The following is an 18478-nucleotide window of genomic DNA, read 5'->3' on the forward strand; positions in this document are numbered from 1 at the left end:
CCGGCCCTGACTTTATGCATTCTTCCATGTTTCAACTACAACATTGTAGTAGGATTAGGCAAATGGAGATGGCAGAAGAAGCTGTATTGCAAATCTTTGAGGTTAACAAATTTACAGTCTAATTCATAGAGTAATGTTAGTGAAAACAACTGAGTAAAGCCACATGTCCCTGAAGATCTGAGAAAAGGAATTTATTAAACTAGAGCTAATTTTAAGGCTTTTCTACATTAGGGTTTTCTGTACTGGAGTAGGCACAGTGATGCAAAGCTCCTATGTAAGGGCCTGTCTACACTTAAAATGCTACAGCAGCGCAACTGCCCCCAGTGCCACTATGGTGCTTCAGTGTAGACAGTTCCTGCTCCATCAGTGTAGGTAATCCATCTGCCTGAGAGGCAGTAGCTAAGTTGATGGAAGAATTCTTCTGTCGAACTAGTGCAGGGGTGGGCAAACTTTTTGGGCCAAGCCACATCTGTGTATGGAAATTGTATGGCCAGGCCATGAATGCTCACAAAATTGGGGGTTGGGGTGCGGGAGGGGGTCAGGGCACTGGCTGGGAATGAGGGGTTTGAGGTGCAGGAGGGTGCTCCAGGCTGGGACCGAGGGGTTTGGAGGGAGATCAGGGCTGGGGCAGGGGGTTGGGGCACAGGAGGGGGTCAGGGTGCAGGCTCTGGGTGGCGCTTACCTCAAGCAGCTCCCAGAAGCAGCGGCATGTCCCTCCTCTGGCTCCTATGTGGAGGCATGGCCAGGCGGTTCGCAGCCAATGGGAGCTGTGGGGGTGGTGCTTCGGTCGGGGGCAATGTGTGGAGACCCCTGGCTGCCTCTACGCATAGGAGCCGGGGGGGGGGGGGGGGACATGCCACTGCTTCTGGGAGCTGCTTGAGGTAAGTGCCGCCCAGAGCCTGCACCTTGACCCCCTCCTGTGCCCCAGCCCAAGCGGGAGTTTGAGGGCTGGATTAAAACATCTGGAGGGCCGGATGCAGCCCCTGGGCTATAGTTTGCCCACCCCTGATCTAGTGCCATCTACATGGAGACTTGGATCAACTTAATTACCCTGTAAAAGCAGCAGAGAATCCTGTGGCACCTTATAGACTAACAGACGTAGTCGATAAGGTGCCACAGGATTCTCTACTGCTTTTACAGATCCAGATTAACACGGCTACCCCTCTGATACTTAATTACCCTGGTCAGGAGTGTGGATTTTTCATACTCCTGACCAATGTAGTTAAACTGACCTAATTTTCTAGTATAGAGCAGATCTAGGGTGTAACTTTCTGTGGTTTTAGATAAAGTGGAGCACTAATTGAAGCTAAGTTGTGTCAATGTACATCTACATAATTGAAGTTGTACTGGTGTAGCCACTTGGGTAAAAGTCCCTAAATGTAGCCAAACTGCATACATTTAGATTTTATTCTAAAATTAATACTTAATTGTTATAAATAAAAAATATGATAAAACTTAGTATGAATAGCAATGTTTACATTTTGGTTATAAGAATAAATGCTTTTGATTTTTGATACATAAGAAATATTTATTGTTAAACAAAGCATCGGTAGTATTACAGATTAACCTTGTAATAAGGTCTGAGAGGTATTAACGTGCACAGTGCCATATCTTGTGCTTTATCTGACCTTTATCAGTTAACTTTAATATCCTTTGTGATTGCTGGTGACGTGGTTTGTTTTAGACAGTGAGAGATTTGGGCTCCTGTTTGTTTCACTGGTTTATCCCTGTTCTCTGTATTCTTTCCTTTTAAAGAATTAACTAGGTAAAATACAAGAAAACAAAACAACAAACTGCATACAATGGGTATGTCATGAGACTAATGTGTCTGAAGTATACGGTGTAGATTACAGAAAGCATGTTGAATAATTATGTAGCATGAAAATGTTTTAGAACGTAAGGGAAAAGTTGTTTGTAGTGGTAACAATGGGAGAAGCTGATGAATGAAATGCTATATTGTAGCTCATCTAGAGTAGGTTCAGGAGAGAGCCTTTTCTTTTTCCAGCACGGCGTCCCAAGGGCTTTCTGAGCACTTTGAGATGGTAGGGGGTATAGACATTGGTGTATTAGCGTCCCAAGTAGTATGGCTAGAGCTACACCTTATCTTCATCTGGAAGCAGGTATTCAAGAGCATGCAGCCTTCGCCTTTCACCAGCAGATACAGGCTATGTCTACCCTGCATAACCTAACAGTGGCACAGCTGTGTTGCTACAACTGTGCCCCTGTAAGGTCTCCCGTGTAGCCGCTCGTTGCCAGCAGGAGACAGCTCTCCTGCCAGCAAAATAAAGCCACCCCCAGTGAAAGGTGGTAGCTTTGTGGTCAGGAGAGCATCTCCCACAGACACAGTGCTGTCCACACTGACGCTTTTAGTTGGTAAAACTTTTGTTGTTTTTTCATTGGTGAAACTTGTCATTTTTTCACACCCCTGACGGACAAAAGTTTTACCAATGAAAGTGCAGTGTAGACATAGCCACAAAATGCTACGCAGCACATTTCTTCCAGCAGTAGAGGCATTGTACCTGCTCCTTCCATGAGCAGAATTCCCTGAACGCCTTCCACATGTCTCACTGTTTTTCAGGCAATATGGCAATTTTAATAAAACATTTAGGGCCAAATTCTGTCTGTAGACGCACACAGGAAGCTTCTGTTAACTTCAACAGTAACTCCACGTGCACATTTGGAGGCAAATTTGGCCCTAAGTATACTTTGGCCAAATATTGCCCCCAGTTACTTTAGTGAGATTGGACATGTGTAAATGAAGGTAGAATATAGTCTTTTGGGTGGTGATGGTAGAGATTAAAAAACAAATTTCTACTCCATGACATTTAAAGATTAGTTTAAAAATAACGTGAGAAGAACTAACCCTCCCAGTGTACAGGAGACAAAAATCAGGGAAGACCTGCTCCTAGGAGATAGCAAGGGTCTTGAGGGGAAGAGCTCCCCCTTTCCCCAGACTGGCAGGAGAAAGTGGACCTCTCCCCAGAACACTTCTCTGTGATTCCAGACAAGTTACTGAACCTGACACAGTATAAATAAAGGAGTCTGCCAAGGAGACATCTGGGTCAGCATGTTGGAGGGGAAACTCAGTCACCCTTCTCGGCAGCAGAGAAGGGATTGCTGGCTTCCTCACCAGGGCGCTGCTCAGTACCCTGCTGGTATGACCTCCTGTCTTTCCCATCAACCTCTGGTTAGACAATATTATTCCAAGCTTGAAAAATGTCTCTTCCTATAGTAGAATAGCCATTGGGTTGGTGTATTTTAAAGGTTTCATTTGCATGAGTGTACTGTGACTGAAGTGAATAATCTTGAGTGAGTAAACATGTTTACTCTTCCTCTAGGACGTGCTGTATTTGAGTCACAGGAGTAGATTATTATTGTTTTTATAAGCTATGGCTGTCTTGCTTGGCTTCAGTTACTTCAGTAACTACTGTTGAAGGTTGAGTTTGGAAACTGTTTCTGTTTGAGAGGATGGTGTCATTGATTTACATAGGATTCATCCCTGCCTCTTTCCTACGTACCCCACAAGCATAGAGAGACCTGGATGCAGAACACCTAGATCAGTTGTTATGCTGGATACAGGATCCTGGTAGTTTACTGCACCACTTGTACATGGAGAATAGGTTTGGGTGGCAGAGGCAGGTCAGGGGAAAAGGAGGGGCTAATGGGATTTGTTACTGTTAGTTCATCTGCCGTTTCCCCCACCCTTACTCTTTGAAAGGGCAGCAGCCAGGAGTTCACAATATTGCAGCCTTGAGGATGAAGTATTGGCTGTGGAGTAGCTCGGCTTATGTGGTATGATCCAAGGGTGAGGTTTCAGATCCCCAATGGGATGGTCTGCTTAAGCACACAGCCTAATGACTTGGGTCACATGTGGGGTCAGGCTTTTCCTCGTAAGGTGTGCATTTTTAATTAGCCAGAACAGATATGTTTCTATTGGAGAAATATGTTCACTGCCTCCATCCTACTCCAACAGAGCCCTCAGCAGTTGCTGTTGGTAAAAATTTACCCTCTCCCTGGCACTTGGCTTTATTGACAAAAGAAACTCAAAATTAAAACTACAGAAAATCTAGCTCAAACTTGGCTGCCACCAGGGTTCCTCCTCAGGGGCTGCTCAGCCCACATCTAAGGCTCTCTGTAGAGCCACATCCGCTTCCCTTGTAGCCAGGTGGTGTAATGAGCCACCTATGATAATGAGTCAGCAGAACCCACTTTAGCTCTTCCAGCAGGATTTTCACCTGGTAATAAGTGTGCACTTTCAGGAAACAAAGCAAGCCTGCTGTAATACTTACAGTTTGTTGAAGGGGCACTGTAACCATGCGGGACTCACCACTGCGGCGCCTTCTGCTGGTACCTTCAGGGAATTAGCTCTCCAGCCATCAGAGCACCCTCTGCAGGCTGGTCTCCTGCTCTTCCTGGCCCAGACGTGGTGCCCTTTGCATGCCAGGTTGCTGCCCCTTGGCAATACACCCCTCAGTCTCTGGGTCTCCCCTCCCCCAGTACCCCCCCCTCCCCCACTATCCTCGCCTCAGTCTTTGGCTACTGCCCAGTCTCCATCTAGCCCCCGCTCACTGGGGCAGGCTGCAGTATAAGCAACTCATCACAGGCAAGGGGGTTTGGACCTGCTGCTTCCGCCTACCCCTTTGGGCTGCCCCCTACAACCTCAGTACCTATTTGGCTTTATACTAGGCCTGCAGCTTGGGGGTTTCTAGGCCAGAGCTCCCCAGCTCCCTGGGCCTTCCCCCAGCCCTGCTCCACCTCAGGTATCTTGGTAGACTCCCAGCAACCAGGTCCTACCCTCTCAACAGGCTAGAGAGAGAGTCTGTGCTCCTAGCCCACTGCCCTCTTATAAGGGCCAGCTGAACCCTGATTGGGGTGTGGCTACAGCTGAGGTTGTTTCCCCACTCAGCTTGGGAACTACTTGCTGGCAGCCACGGCCCTCTCCTGATCTGTTTTAAGCCCTCCTAAGGCTGGAGCAGGTGACCACCCCGCTACAGGCACCATCAACCCCTATACCGGCTCCTCATTAACATCCTATTACGTTTCTGGCTGCACTTTTCCCCTCACCTCCTTCTCTACGCACTCCCTATCCGTGGCCCCACGAAGTCCCGGGACCTCCTGGTCAACCTCCTCCTCGCCCTGGCTAAAAAAGCCATCTACACGACCAGGGAGAGGAGGTTGGCCGATGGAGACTCCGGTGACTGTGGGGCTTGTTTCCGGTCCCTGGTTCGTTCACGTATCCGGGCGGAGTTCCTCTGGGCGGCGTCCACTGGCTCCCTTGACGCCTTCTAGGAGCAGTGGGCGCTGTCCGGGGTTCTCTGCTCGGTGTCCCCGTCAGGCTCCCTTCTTATGACCCTCTGACCACACTCCCGTCCCTGTTCTTTTATTAGTTGTCCCCCGTAATCAGTGGGCTTCTGCGGTCCTGTGGGTCCTGCCCTTAGGCTGGGGGGGGAACCTTTAACAGTGGGCAGGCTTCGCCCTCCCACTTCCCAGGAACCCAATAGATACAGGCACCATCAAGTAAAATTTGGCCAAAATGTAAATTTTGTATCAGCAAATTTCTGCAAAAGCTAAAGACCATAGAAATATTCCCATGGCACTAAATATATATGAATATATCCAATAAATACAGTAGCTTTTAAACAAATAAACCATACCCTATAATGTGTGCACATTAAACACTGGACGTGGAGTATGTGAAAGTGAAACTGGTTTAATTTATTTTCATTATCCAAGATAAGGAAACAGGAAAAAGCAAACAGCATAGAAAATGATTAATAAATTTGATTTTTTTCTTTAATCTTTTCAATTTTACTAATCTAAAATAATGCTAGTTTCATAGATATCAGCTGAAAAATCCACATGCCAGTGGGAAGCTTTCCACAGTGAATGAGTCTACGTCATCCCACCCATAGAATCTGGAGATGGTTCTAAAACTGCACTTGATCAGTTGATGCTTGACCTCTTGCTGGTGATGGACAAAGAACAAGTGCCTGTGTTGATATTATTAGCTCTATTACCTCTCTTTGATATCATGGACCACGAAGTGGTGGTAAAAAAAGGCTGTGCATGCATATATATGTATATTTATTTTATTTTGGTTCATTGGCCAAACAGAAAAATCTGAAGGAAGAAAATGTTAGTTTTGAACCAAAACTGAATTTCTTTGGGGTTTTTCTCACCGAAACAAAAACTATTTCTTTGGATTGAAATGAAATGTTTTGAATGCGAACTCAAATCAAAAAGAAGTGTCAAATCAAAACAATCTTTTCTAAATAAAATGTTGAATTGAAATGACATTTTGACACAAAATGTGAAATAGATTGAACATCTTTGAAATGGTTCAGTGTGATTAGTTAAAAAAAACGCAACGTTTTCAAAACTGTTTTCATTTTTTTTCAGCCAACACTTTGCCAGATTTACACTGAATTTGCAAATAGCTTTGGTGCCCTGAAAAATGCATTTTTTGGCGAACTGATTATTCACTAAAAAAAATTCACCTATTTCTAGTGGTGTTAGCTCACCGATGGATCCTGTTGGGAGTGGGCAGAGTTTCTGGGTATTTCTGAGTCTTTCCAGAGGGTAGCAGTGGATTAGTCTGTCCCGTGTTATTCTGCAGGGTTATATCTTGCCATCCCTTTTGCTAATCATATTTATGAGTTTGTTAGGTGGTTAATGAGAGATATAGGGTTTGTGATCCCTTCAATATGCTGACCACCCTGAGTTCTGTGTTTCCACCTTGTCTAACACACATGGTGTTATCTCAGTGTCTAGTTGAGACTGAAGTGGGGATGAGGGCTAGCTGGTTGGGGCTCAATCCCAGTAAGACAGAGATGATGGGATGGGGAAGCAACCAGGAGAACTGAAGATTTTATTAGCCCCTATACTGTTTGTGTAAACCATCTAATTTTTATATAAATTTGCAATTTAGGGGGCTTGTAAAATCCTCATTTGCTTTCAGATGATCAAGCTGCAGCTGTGTGTTCGGATGGCTCTTTTAAATCTGTCTGCCCAGAAAGATGCAGCCCTTTTTTTCTGATGCAGACCTTCTTATCCATCATCCACGTCTTTGTCACGTTGAGATTAAACTACAGCTGTGATCTCTACATAGGGCTGTACTAAGCATTTGGAAATGTACAGTAACTCCTCACTTAGTCGTTCCGGTTAACGTTGTTTCGTTGTTACGTTGCTGATCAGTTAGGGAACATGCTCGTTTAAAATTGTGCAGTGCTCCCTTCTAACGTGGTTTGGCAGCCTCCTGCTTTGTCCACTGGTTGCAGGAAGAGCAGCCCGTAGGAGCTATCTGGTGGGGGCTTGGAACCAGGATGAACCGGCAACCCCCCTATCAGCTCCCTGTTCCCTTAAGTTCCCTGTGCAGCAGCTGCCCAGTAGGCTATCAATTGCTGGCAGTTCAGCTGTCCTTCTCCCCACTGCCATGTGCTGCTCCTGCCTTTTGCCTTGGAGCTGCTCCCTGAGCCTCCTGCTTGCTGTGCGGGGATGGGGGGGAAGGAGAGGGACTAACGTCAGGGTGTCCTCCTACATCCTGCTTACTCCTTCTCCATATAGAGCAGGGTGGGGACACAGACGGAGAGAGACAGAGAGAGCTTGGGGCAGCAGCTGCTGTCTCAACCTCCTGATCCACTTAAACAGACAATGCACTTAAGAGTGAGTCAGCTTACTTAAAGGGGCAGTGTGCATTTCTCTCTCTCTCCCACACCCAACGTGTGTGTCTGTCTCCCTGGTACAGTCCTTGTTCCAGCTCAGGTGGTCTGTAGTTGAATGTGACACTGTGTTGAATACCACCAAATTCAGGGCTGACTTTGAAATGTATTAAAAACCATGTAATGTTGCTTCATCACTTCTCTTCCATCTCTCTTTTCAAACCTTCTAATTTTCCCTTCATTTCTGCATCTGCCTTACCTTCAATTTCTGCTAGACTGCGGCTCCGATGACCTTGAAATAAAGTGTGGCAGCCATGTATGAATTTGGTTTAAACATAGTTTCTGTGAAAACAGTTTCTTGCACACTTAGACTGGCTAGTGTGGATGGGGACAAACCAAATTAGAACCAGCTTTAAAACAGTATTCTCTCAGTTGAAGGAGAGTTTTAAATGAGCCGTTAATACATACACCCTGGCTGGTTACAGGTTTCAGAGTTGTAGCCGTGTTAGTCTGTATCAGCAAAAACAACAAGGAGTACTTGTGGCACCTTAGAGACTAACAAATTTATTTGGGCATAAGCTTTTGTGGACTAAAACCAACTTCATCAGATGGACGCAGTGGAAAATACAGTACCATCTTTTCATGTACTCTGTATATATCTTCCTACTGTACTTTCCACTCTGTGCATCTGATGAAGTGGGTTTTGAGCCCATGAAGGCTTATGCCCAAATAAATTTTAGTCTCTAAGATGCCACAAGTACTCCTCATTGTCCTGGCTGGTTAGATTGTGTTAAAAATTGTATGAAGTGAGGCATGTTTGAATACAGATCCTTAACTGGGTTTCAGTAGGTTTGGAGCCTTAGTTTAGAAGTGCATGCTAACGTGTTAGCAAACATTTTAAAAATAAAAAAAGTTTTTTGTTTTGTTTGTAAACATAATTGCCTCCACTCTCTCTCCAGAAACATTCTCTGCTATTATTGTTTGTTTATGGAGTACTTTTACAAAATTAAAGTTCTGTAAGTCTTTGGTTTCATTCACTCCTTAATTCTGGGCTTCCTTCTCCGTTCTAGAATCCCATCCATCTTTCCGGTATGTCAGTCTCTCTAGAATATTGCAGTGTTTGCCTGAGGCAGAATGAGCCGACAGTCTCCTCTGAGACTGTAATACTGCTGTTTGGCTGATGTCCCAGGAGTGCTGGAAAGTGATGTGGTCTGCACAGTCTCTCTCTGCCTCTTGACCAGAAACTGTCAGGGTCACAAGACATGAATATCATGTCTGTGACGCTTTGAGCAAGCAAACAGATAATATTTTTTTTAAAGAATGTTTTATGTAGTCAGTTGAATGTAAAAGCACAATATCTTTGAAGAGCCGTTCCCTGGAGGGAATCTTCTAATGGCTCATCTGTCTCCTTGGTGGAGCACAGAGAGAGAGAGTGCTGTAATTATGGAATTGCCTCTGGTCCCTTGATGAATCCCTTCTGTTCCTTCTGACATTAACTAGGCAAGGAAACTTCTCTTCCGTACTGTATAATGGTCTGGAAAGCTTGCATTTTTCAGTTGAATGCATTTACGTACCGGAAGTCAACCATAATCTCCTCTTACTTTTAAAAGCATTTATACTAGATAGTTATGCTCACATGGCTTCAGATATGCATTTAGTTTTCATAAATGCTAGGTTAGAGTATGCAGTCTGTGCTGAGAGACCAAAAGGTGGTTTCATAAACAATAAATTTATAAATACATTTTTAAAATATAATTTCCTACAAATATTTATTTGTACAACTTTAAGCAAGAATGTGCTGCTATTGGCCCATTTTTTTTTCTGTTCCTCCTCAATGAGAAGGTTGAGTAAGCTTGGATTCAGATTCAGTTTTGGGTTCAGCTTCCATTGTAAAAGGCATGTGAATGCAGAATCTGCACTTTTTGTTACCCACTGTCCACTCACAAATCCTTAAGTTGCTGTGCAGCATGTAGTAATATCTACCATCTTTTCAGTGAAGTTATATACAATAGTATGAATTACATCAGTGATTGTTGTTCTTCAGGACAATTGAAATAATTGCCGGACAATTTCTCTCTAGTTAAGTCTTTCAGCATTCTCATTACAAGCCCTTATTTCTAAGAAATTAAGACTTGGCCATAAAAATCTTATTTGTTCTGGAACTTGGCATTTAGGGTTTTGGCTTGGGAGAAGTTATTTTTTTGTTTTTGTTTTTTTAATAATAAAAAAGTACATTACACTATTGTTAAGGATTTCTTCAAACCGCAAATATGAGGGAATCTTCAATAAAGGATGAAACCCCCTTATTTTTCATAAACATTGCATGATTCTCCACATTTTCTGATCTTACTCTTGTTAAAAATGTGCCTAGCCCAGTGGGGTTACTTTGGGACAGAATTTCAGCCTTAGCTTTAAAGCTCCTCCTTTTTCTGAGTTTGCCAGCATTTTAAATTTACTTCAACTTAATAGTTTACCTTCCTGTATCTCGCTGCCTCATTGACCCTCCACCTCATTCCAAAGAGTATTTGTCCTCTCTTGCTTATACCTTTTAATTTCTCTCTCGCTATTATTTTACATTTTTTTATTTGATTAAAGCATTTGGGGATATAGTTTGAAGGAAAGACTTTACAGATAAAATAAAGTTGTTTTATTAATACAGGTAGTGTTAAGTTTGGCTGCATAGTTTTTTGGACAATAAAAGCTTGAAAACAAGCTAATTAATCTGAAGAATTTCATCTTAATAAGCAGGCTGTTGCAAGAGTAAGCCCTACATACATTTCCAGCACTTTTCCTTCTAAACTTAATTTTATGTTCTGTGTTCTCTGGTTAGGCAAAAAAATAAACTTTTTTTTTTTTTAAATAAAAGAAATCGTTTAAAAATTGTTGGAGAATAATACCTTAGTCTTAGATGTCTACAAGGACTACCTTAAACAGCCTGGAAAGGCAGTGTTCAGAGCTGTAACTTCATGCCATTTGGATTGGGTAATGTTCTGATGGAGGGCAGAATTATGAAGATCCAATTTGGCTCAACCTCTAGCCAGAATCACTGAGGTGTGGTGCAGTGGTCACTGTTCTGTAGTCAGCAATGTAACAGGATTATGCATATTCACTATTTTAGAATCACTGCCAAGCCTTCCAGGCTCAAAGGACCCAAATGTCTTTCGTCACCTCAAAGGCCCTGTGTCCATTCTTTCCATCAGAGGGGAGCTGAATACAGTTCCCTCAAGAGCTTGTCAGTGCTGATCCATGGGCCATTTAGAGAAGTTGTTAGACACCTACGATGCTTCCTTCCCTTGGGAACATGCTGTTTCTACAGAACTCTTATCTGGAGCTGAATAAAATTTTTGTCTGAAATTTTTTGGAGTTTTTGGGTTAAAAAAACACATTCATATTGGCTGAGACATTTAGTGAATTCTTGCTGATTTAAGTGAATCATTTATTTCAAAGTGGGCAAAAAAAATGGAAATGTCAAAGTGGTTTGTTTTGACATCAAAATGAAATATTTTGATTTTTCAGGCTAGGTTCATGAGCCGATTTTGGCACCATTCCAAAACCAGGAGCTCAGGCTGAGGAGGTGGTGGTGGTTGCCCCCAATACTCAATAGCTGCATAGTTAAGGCATTCACCTAGTAGGAGGGAAACCCAGGTTTGAATCTTTGCTCTGGAGCAGAGCAGTGACTGAACCCAGGTTTCTCTCCTCCCAGGGAAATGTCTTAATCGCCAGGTTATAGGTTAATGTGGGGCAGGTCTTTCTCATTCTCTCCTGATGGAGCGTTTCCACTTTGTGTAAATAATTAAACAATCATTGGAGCAGGGACTGGAACCTGGATGTTCTCACTCCCAGGAGGGTTTCCTAACCACCAGGCTATTGAGTCATTCTCATTTTTTCCCTATATCTCTGGCCCAGTGACTCTGTTTGTACAAAGTAAAACAGCTGCAACAGGAGAGATTGACAGAGAACCACTGCAGAATAGACTTACCCCTTTCTGGGCAAAGAATTTATCCCAGGTCTCGCCCCTCCCAGGTGAATGCCCTAACCAGCAGGCTATTGGCCATAAGAGGGGTGGCACCACTACTACTTTCTCCATTTTGTAGATCTAGTCCTTTATTTCCTTTTAAGTTAAAAAGGTTAAAAATGTCCAAAATTGTAATGAACTTCAATTCACCAGCAATTGTGAAAAATGTTGGTTTTGGTTTGACTCAACCTGATTTTAAAAAAAAATTTAGAGCTAATAATGAACCAAAAAATCAGTTATTTGCACAGCTCTGCTCTCAGCCTGAACATGGGGTGGCTGAGAATGGATTCTCCGTATGTCAGCACAACACAGTGCCACTATACTAGGGGACAGCTTCCAATTTGTTTTTGACCCTAGTTGACTTACTGTTTTTGTTTCAGACTTGAATATAGTTCATTTCAAATTTAGTGAAGTTTATTATTATTTTACTTCAGTGTATTGTGGTAATACCCAGAGGCCCCAATCAGGATGGGACCCCATTCTGCTAGATGTTATAGAAACACAAAGGTAGATCTGTTCCCTGCTTTGAAGAAGTTATTCATATTTCTCTCTGTAGAGCTTTTTCTAGAATGTTCCTCGGCCCCTCAAGCCTAGGGTGACCGTATTTCCCAAAGAAAAAATGGGACATCGTGCAGGGCTTGCCTGAATGCACCCCCCTCCCTGCATGGAGCTGGCTCGAGCCGCTCGCCTGCACTCTGCCGCCTGCCCCCCCACCCCCCTTGCAAGGCTGGAGCTGGCATCACTGTTCACCCGAGCCCTGCCTCTGCCCCTATGTGGGGCTGCCATTGCCACTTGTCCTCCCACCGGATATTGCTCCACACCACACCACACCACACTTTTTTGACAAAAGTGAACATTTTTCCCTTTTGCTTTTGCTAGCTAATCAAATCGGCAAGAGCAAAGAGGATAAATGGCCACTTTTGCCAAAAAAGTAGGGATGGACCAAACTGGGCTTAAAAAATGGACTGTCCTGGGCAAAATGAGATGTATGGCCACCCTACTCAAGCCTGGCTTTCAGTTACAGTTTCAAAGAAACAGTACTCATATCATTGCAAGTACCACATCAGAATTATATGTTTCCCATTCACTTGCTCATTTTGTTTGTAATGTTTGTTATTTTATTTCTTTTTCTTATGGAGAGCGCTCTGTGTGTATGTGTGTGTGCGCACGCGCGTAAAATTATAAAAATGTGTGGTAGGTCCTCTGCTACTATAGGTAAAGGAGAAGAAGAAAGGAACAAAGTCCATTTTCTTCTTGCAGTAGATGTCAAACTGACTAGCTAATGCAGGAAATATTCCACCTCCATGGCTTTAAAGGGCTAATAGGTTTGTCAAAGCTGCAATGCACTGCTACCAGGGGAAGCATGAATTTCATGTCATTACACTAATGAGTCTCACCAGCAATTTAGAAGCACCATTGAATGAGTCAAAAAAGTGACATTAGTTAAAAATAGAAATATAGTGTGGTGTTGGATGACAGTTATGAGTTTGGGGTGACCTGATGCCTTAGTGCAATTACAATTACTTAGTGAAATAAAACAAAAGAACAAGCCTATCAACACATCATAACAATAACCTAGCGGTCAATGATTCCATGGTTTGTGGTGTTAGTGCAGAGACCCATGGCTCATCTAGTACATGTAAAGAAAATAATTATGTCTTTGAAACAACATTCCTATCAATTCTGACATGCAAAATGAATGCCTAACTATTCAGGGGGCAGAATCTAAAATGTAATAATTTCTCAGCAAGTTTTTTTTCCCTCACATCTGCAATTGAGGAGGATATTCCACAAATTCCATCTATTGTAATTAATGAAAGAGAGACGCAACATTCCCCAGAAGTAAAACGTTCAGAAAATAATTCTTTAGTATGTCTCAAAACAAAAACAAAAAATTCTACTCTGGGTTGCAAGTGAAAAATCTTATATATACTGACTACTGCTTTCTACTCCAAAAATACAGAAGAAAGGTATTTTGTTTATTATGGAACTGGAGTGTTTCAGCTACAGACTTTTTCTACTTTCCCTTATACTAAAGGTGAGTAGTGTTGCCAACTTGGTAATATTTAAGAACTGGACACTTCAGCAGGAGTGTTGGAACCTCTCCTGCCACGCCTCTTCCCCAGAGGCCCTGCCCCTGCCACACCTCTTTCCCTGAGGCTCCGCTCCTATCCATTTCTCTTTCCCCTTTCTCCCCATTGCTTGTTGCTTTTCCCTTCAGCGTCTGCGCCAAGCGCCAGCTCCCATTGGCTGGGAACTTCGGCCAATGGGAGCTGCGGGGGCAGCACCTGCAGACGGGGCAGTGTGCAGAGCTGCCTTTCCACGCCTTCGTGGAGGAACCGGAAGGGAAACATGCCACTGCTTCCGGGAGCTGCCTGAGGTAAGCGCCGTCCAGAGCCTGCACCCCTAACCACCTTCCGTGCCGCAACCCCATGCCCCAGCCCTGATTCCCCCTCCTGCTCTCTGAACCTCTTGATCCCAGCCCGGAGCACCCTCCTGTACCCCAAACCTTTCATCTCCAGCCCCACCTCAGAGTCTACACCCCCAGCCAGAGCCCTCATCCCCCCCACCCAACCCTCTGCCTCAACCCTGAGCCACAGCCCGCCCTCCAAACCCCTTGGTCCCAGCCTGGAGCACCCTCTTGCACCCCAAAGCCCTCATCCCCAGCCCCACCCTCAGCTGGACCCCTCACCCTCTCCTGGACCTCCAACTCCTGAACCAGCCCAGTGAAAATGAGTGAGTGACGGTGGAAAGAGTGAAGGACAGAGGGAGTGGGGATGGAGTGAGTGGGTCCTCAGAGAAGGGGCTGGGTTTCAGAGGAGGGATGAGGCAGGGGTCAGGGCAAGGGTGTTTGGTTTTGTGCGAGTAGAAAGTTGGCAGCCCTACTCCCTGCCTCCGCTGCCAACAGTAACCGGACTTTGGGTGTCTGCTCAATAGAGCTGACCAGACACTGTCAGGTCCCCTTTTCGACTTGACTTTCCAGTCGAAAACTGGGCACCTGACTACTCTAGTAGTGAGGCTGTGTCTATGCCAGGATATTTCTTTTAAAATGTCCTGCTATTCCCACTGTCATTTCAGAGCCTCCACTGGTTACAACAGTGGGTTCATTACTGTAGGTAGAATTCCAAATGGTCGCTGGTATTTTAAAAATTGTGTTCTATCATTGCTCAGAGCAGAGGTTTGTGTGACACCGTGCTTAAAATGGTGCATGTCTTGTCTGCATTAGTACTGTCACTACTGCTACCACTGGTGGATCTGCACTGGTGCTAGGCCATATGTGGGGAAATTGTTGAAAATTCTCAGTATCAACAATGTTTTAGAACCTTTGAAGACTGCTTTTCTCAAGTATCTCTCTTCAAAGGCAAGTTTCTCTCTTAACTCAGGCCTGAGCAAGAAAAAGCAGGTGAAAGATGTCTAAGTGTAGGTTATGTTGGGTGCATAATCAATAGTGTGAGTTGATTGTGCAATATAGTGAAAGAAGTTACTTAGCATTCCGTGGACAATTCATACTCTGCATTATTTATGCTTCTAAAACATTTATCATTCAGAATGTGCCGTTGACCCCAGTGTCCAAAAAAGCAAAATTTACAAACTGAAGACCCAGGAGAAACAAGAAACACAATCGCTACGCTATTTTTTTTGCCATGACATTTTGAGTATAGTTAAAAGCATTTTCCCTCCCCTCTGTATGTATCATGTGTCAGGTTTGTGTTTTGCAAGCATAACTGAGAACCAATGCAGAAAACTAATCTACATATTTTCAGTGTGTTGCTGACATTTAAGGTCACATGTTGGCTAAAAAGAACAGGATGCAGACCACATCTGACATCTTTCACTTTCAGTGTGAAAACTGAAAATACAGAGAGCACTAATATGAATCCAAAAAGCTGACGTTTCAGTACAGAGTTCCTGTCAGCTTCTTATTCTGCTTCACAAGCAACTTCTCACAGGGAGAAGGATTTTTTAATTGACAGAATTAGCAGTATTTAATTGTTAAGGGAGTTGGTTTTGAAACTGAGATCTTGACCTGACCAGTTGTGTTCTGTAATAGATTTTTTTCCCCAAAACTAAAGAGAGGTACAGTATATGCTGTAGATTCTCTACAATGTTTTTTAACGGAAAAATCTGTCTGTCTAGTGTCTATCAGAGTACTTCTCACTATGGGTTCTGACTGCCTCCCAATATTATAAAATAAAGAATTTTCTCTCTCACATACACATCTTTAGAAACTGGACATTCCGTAGATCCATTACAACAGGTCTTCAGCCTGCAGACATCTCAGGACAAAACCAGATATCACTGACCAGCAGAAAGGAGTGTCCCTTTCCTTGAAGAGCCCACCAGTTTTGTTCTACCTCCATAGTTTCAGACAGGATCTATTAGACCTCTCTGCTATTGACAAAAATAGAAATTGGAAATTTGGAAGGAAGTATTTGAGGAAGAAGGGATAGTCTCATGATATAGTCAGTATGCTGTTGGTATCTAGGAAAAGGCAAACAAACAGGGCACAGTATCAAACCTAACAAAGATCCAAGAACTGGGTGCAAAGACCATGGTGTGCTTCCCATAGTAGCAGAAATTAAACATGTCTTAGAATTTCTACAAGAAGGTCTTAATTTTTTAATCAGAGCTACTATATTCAAAGGCAAAGTGTCCCGGGTATGTATTGAAGAACAAATTTTTTTAAAAATCTGGGTAAAAGGCTCTTCCTGAGGACAGCCTGGATGGTACTCTCTCCACAGATCAGGGGCTATATATATTTTGTTTTGCACTAGGTGCTCACTCATTAGAATATCAGTATTGTGCATTCTGTTCAGGCAATGTGGGCCTTACCCCCAACTCCAGTACACATCCCAAAGTAAATTCAGTTTTCCTTATACTTTAAGAAATAGTCCAATGTCCTCTGATGCCCCAAAAGTAGCTCTGCCACATGCTAGTTGTTTGCTGGTTCCTCAAGAATCTGCTAATCCTGCAGGAAATCCAAAGCCTGAGAAGTCTTCCAAGTAATTTCTTTCAACAGGGACTAGACAGAGAATTTCAGAGTCATAAAAATCAAACCTCCTTTGAACTTTAGGGTTCATTCCTTATGACAATGATGGCAGCATGAGCAAAATATTCATGAAAATTTCCTTGCTGAAAGTTCACACACTTGACCCACACTTGGCAAAGAATTTTTATTGATCAGACAAATATAAATTTGCATTTTTTACTGCAAGAATTTTCATTGTGAGAAGTTGATTAATAATTGCTACTTAGTAGTAGTAGTAAAAGATGTCTCCACTGGTGGGCCCTTTAGAGAAAGGGGCATCCTTCTCAAACTGATGATGGGCATGTCTGCTTGTGCCATCGAGTGGCAAGTGTGCGTGAAAACCAAACATGATAGATCTATAGACCTTATTAATCAAAGAGAGGAGATTTTTCAGGTAAGTTTAAATACATTTTCCTTTTTTAAATCACGTTTTGTGGTTGTTGATTGGGTTTGTTGGTATTGTTGCAAGTAGTGGTTTTATATATTGCACTGAAAAAGCTGAGATTAGTGGTGGTAGTATTTGCAATTTTGGTACCTCCATGTAAACATAATAACAAAACTCTGGAGCCTTAAACAGCTATTTGAACATTTTAATTCTCTTAATTGTTAAGCATTATTTATTGTTTGTTGTATTGCGGAGAGATACATACATCTGACATAAGTATGACAGTCTGTAGATATATATCCTTCTTTACTTTAATACATGGGACGTATGTTTTGCCAAGAATACTCTAACTACAGGGAAAAAAGGTTTATCTACAAGTATGGAAGAAACAAAAGCATTTTCAGTGCCTTTGCAGAAAGCCTTCTTGAGACTTTCCAAGTAAAGACTTGTTAACACAGCATCTACTTGTGAGTTTAGATGTACCTAAAGTGTTCCCAAGGTTTTTCATATATGTAAGAAAACTGGCTTAATGCTATAGTTGAGAAAACAGCTTTCATTGTCCAAGAAATAAGGACATATGACAGCCTGTTTATGTTGGCCTATGTTTCTGGGTATTATATTTGGGTTGTCATGGTGGGAAGGGCTTACTCATCAGTCTGTGCAAAATGTTAACTTTTATTTAAAAGAAAAATCTCTCCCTTATAGTTGTGAAGATAATCATCCACACTGGAGTCAACTTAAAAAGTGTTATCTTTCTGAATCTCCAGACAGAAATCTTGGAACAATAGAGAGGTGAACTCTCTGTGCCCCAGATCTTGGCTCTAAAACATAGCCCCAGGCAGCCAGTCTGTACACTGGATAGCTCCAGTGGGGCTGAGGGGAAGCCTCTCATGTTACTTTTGTGATAGTGAAACTGTTGCATGGTTGTCATTGCAACTTCATAGGTGCCATTCTGCTTGTGTTTCCATCACAATAGGAGTGACTGGTAGGTCCATATAGTTCCTTGTTCTGTTGCCACTCCTCACTGTACAACAGTGCACAGGAAGCCAGTGCATAGTTGGGCTCTTGGTGTGCAGCAGGCATGTATCCTTTCAGAGGGCAAGATTTGGGTAGCCCATTCTCCTGGGCAGTGGAACCGGGTTGATTCTGCTACTATAGGTTTCTCTCTCCAGAGCTGTGAAGGAGGGGGCATCACTTGTTCAGAAGAGAGATACACTGTCTCCATTCATCTCAATGGAACATTACTTCTGAAGTCTCTCTCCTTGTGTCTGTTTTATTGCTCAAAACTACTACTGAATCTCTCTGAACTGCTGGGTGGCTTGAATCATCTTTCCCCAGCGCACCCAATACCCTCCATGCGCTTTAGCACTGACAGCATATAGGGTAAGTCT

General features: G+C 43.1%; 1 protein-coding gene across 3 annotated transcripts in view; it reads left to right on the top strand.

Annotated features, from left to right (window-relative positions):
- Positions 1-18478, top strand: part of SPIDR (scaffold protein involved in DNA repair) — a 373383-nt gene that overhangs the window by 238108 nt on the left and 116797 nt on the right. For 2 of the 3 annotated variants that reach the window (XR_012655349.1, XM_075063011.1), the window contains exon 9: positions 13895-14053. The exons of the other annotated variant lie outside the window; for it this stretch is intronic. Coding sequence is in view for 1 of the 2 variants with exons in the window: in XM_075063011.1 (XP_074919112.1) it covers positions 13895-14053 (159 nt within the window). In the remaining variant the exon portion in view is untranslated. The remainder of the gene's footprint in view (positions 1-13894; positions 14054-18478) is intronic. 3 annotated transcript variants of the gene reach the window in all.

This window comes from Chelonoidis abingdonii, chromosome 2, assembly GCF_003597395.2.
Source record: "Chelonoidis abingdonii isolate Lonesome George chromosome 2, CheloAbing_2.0, whole genome shotgun sequence".
Lineage (NCBI taxonomy): Eukaryota > Metazoa > Chordata > Testudines > Testudinidae > Chelonoidis > Chelonoidis abingdonii.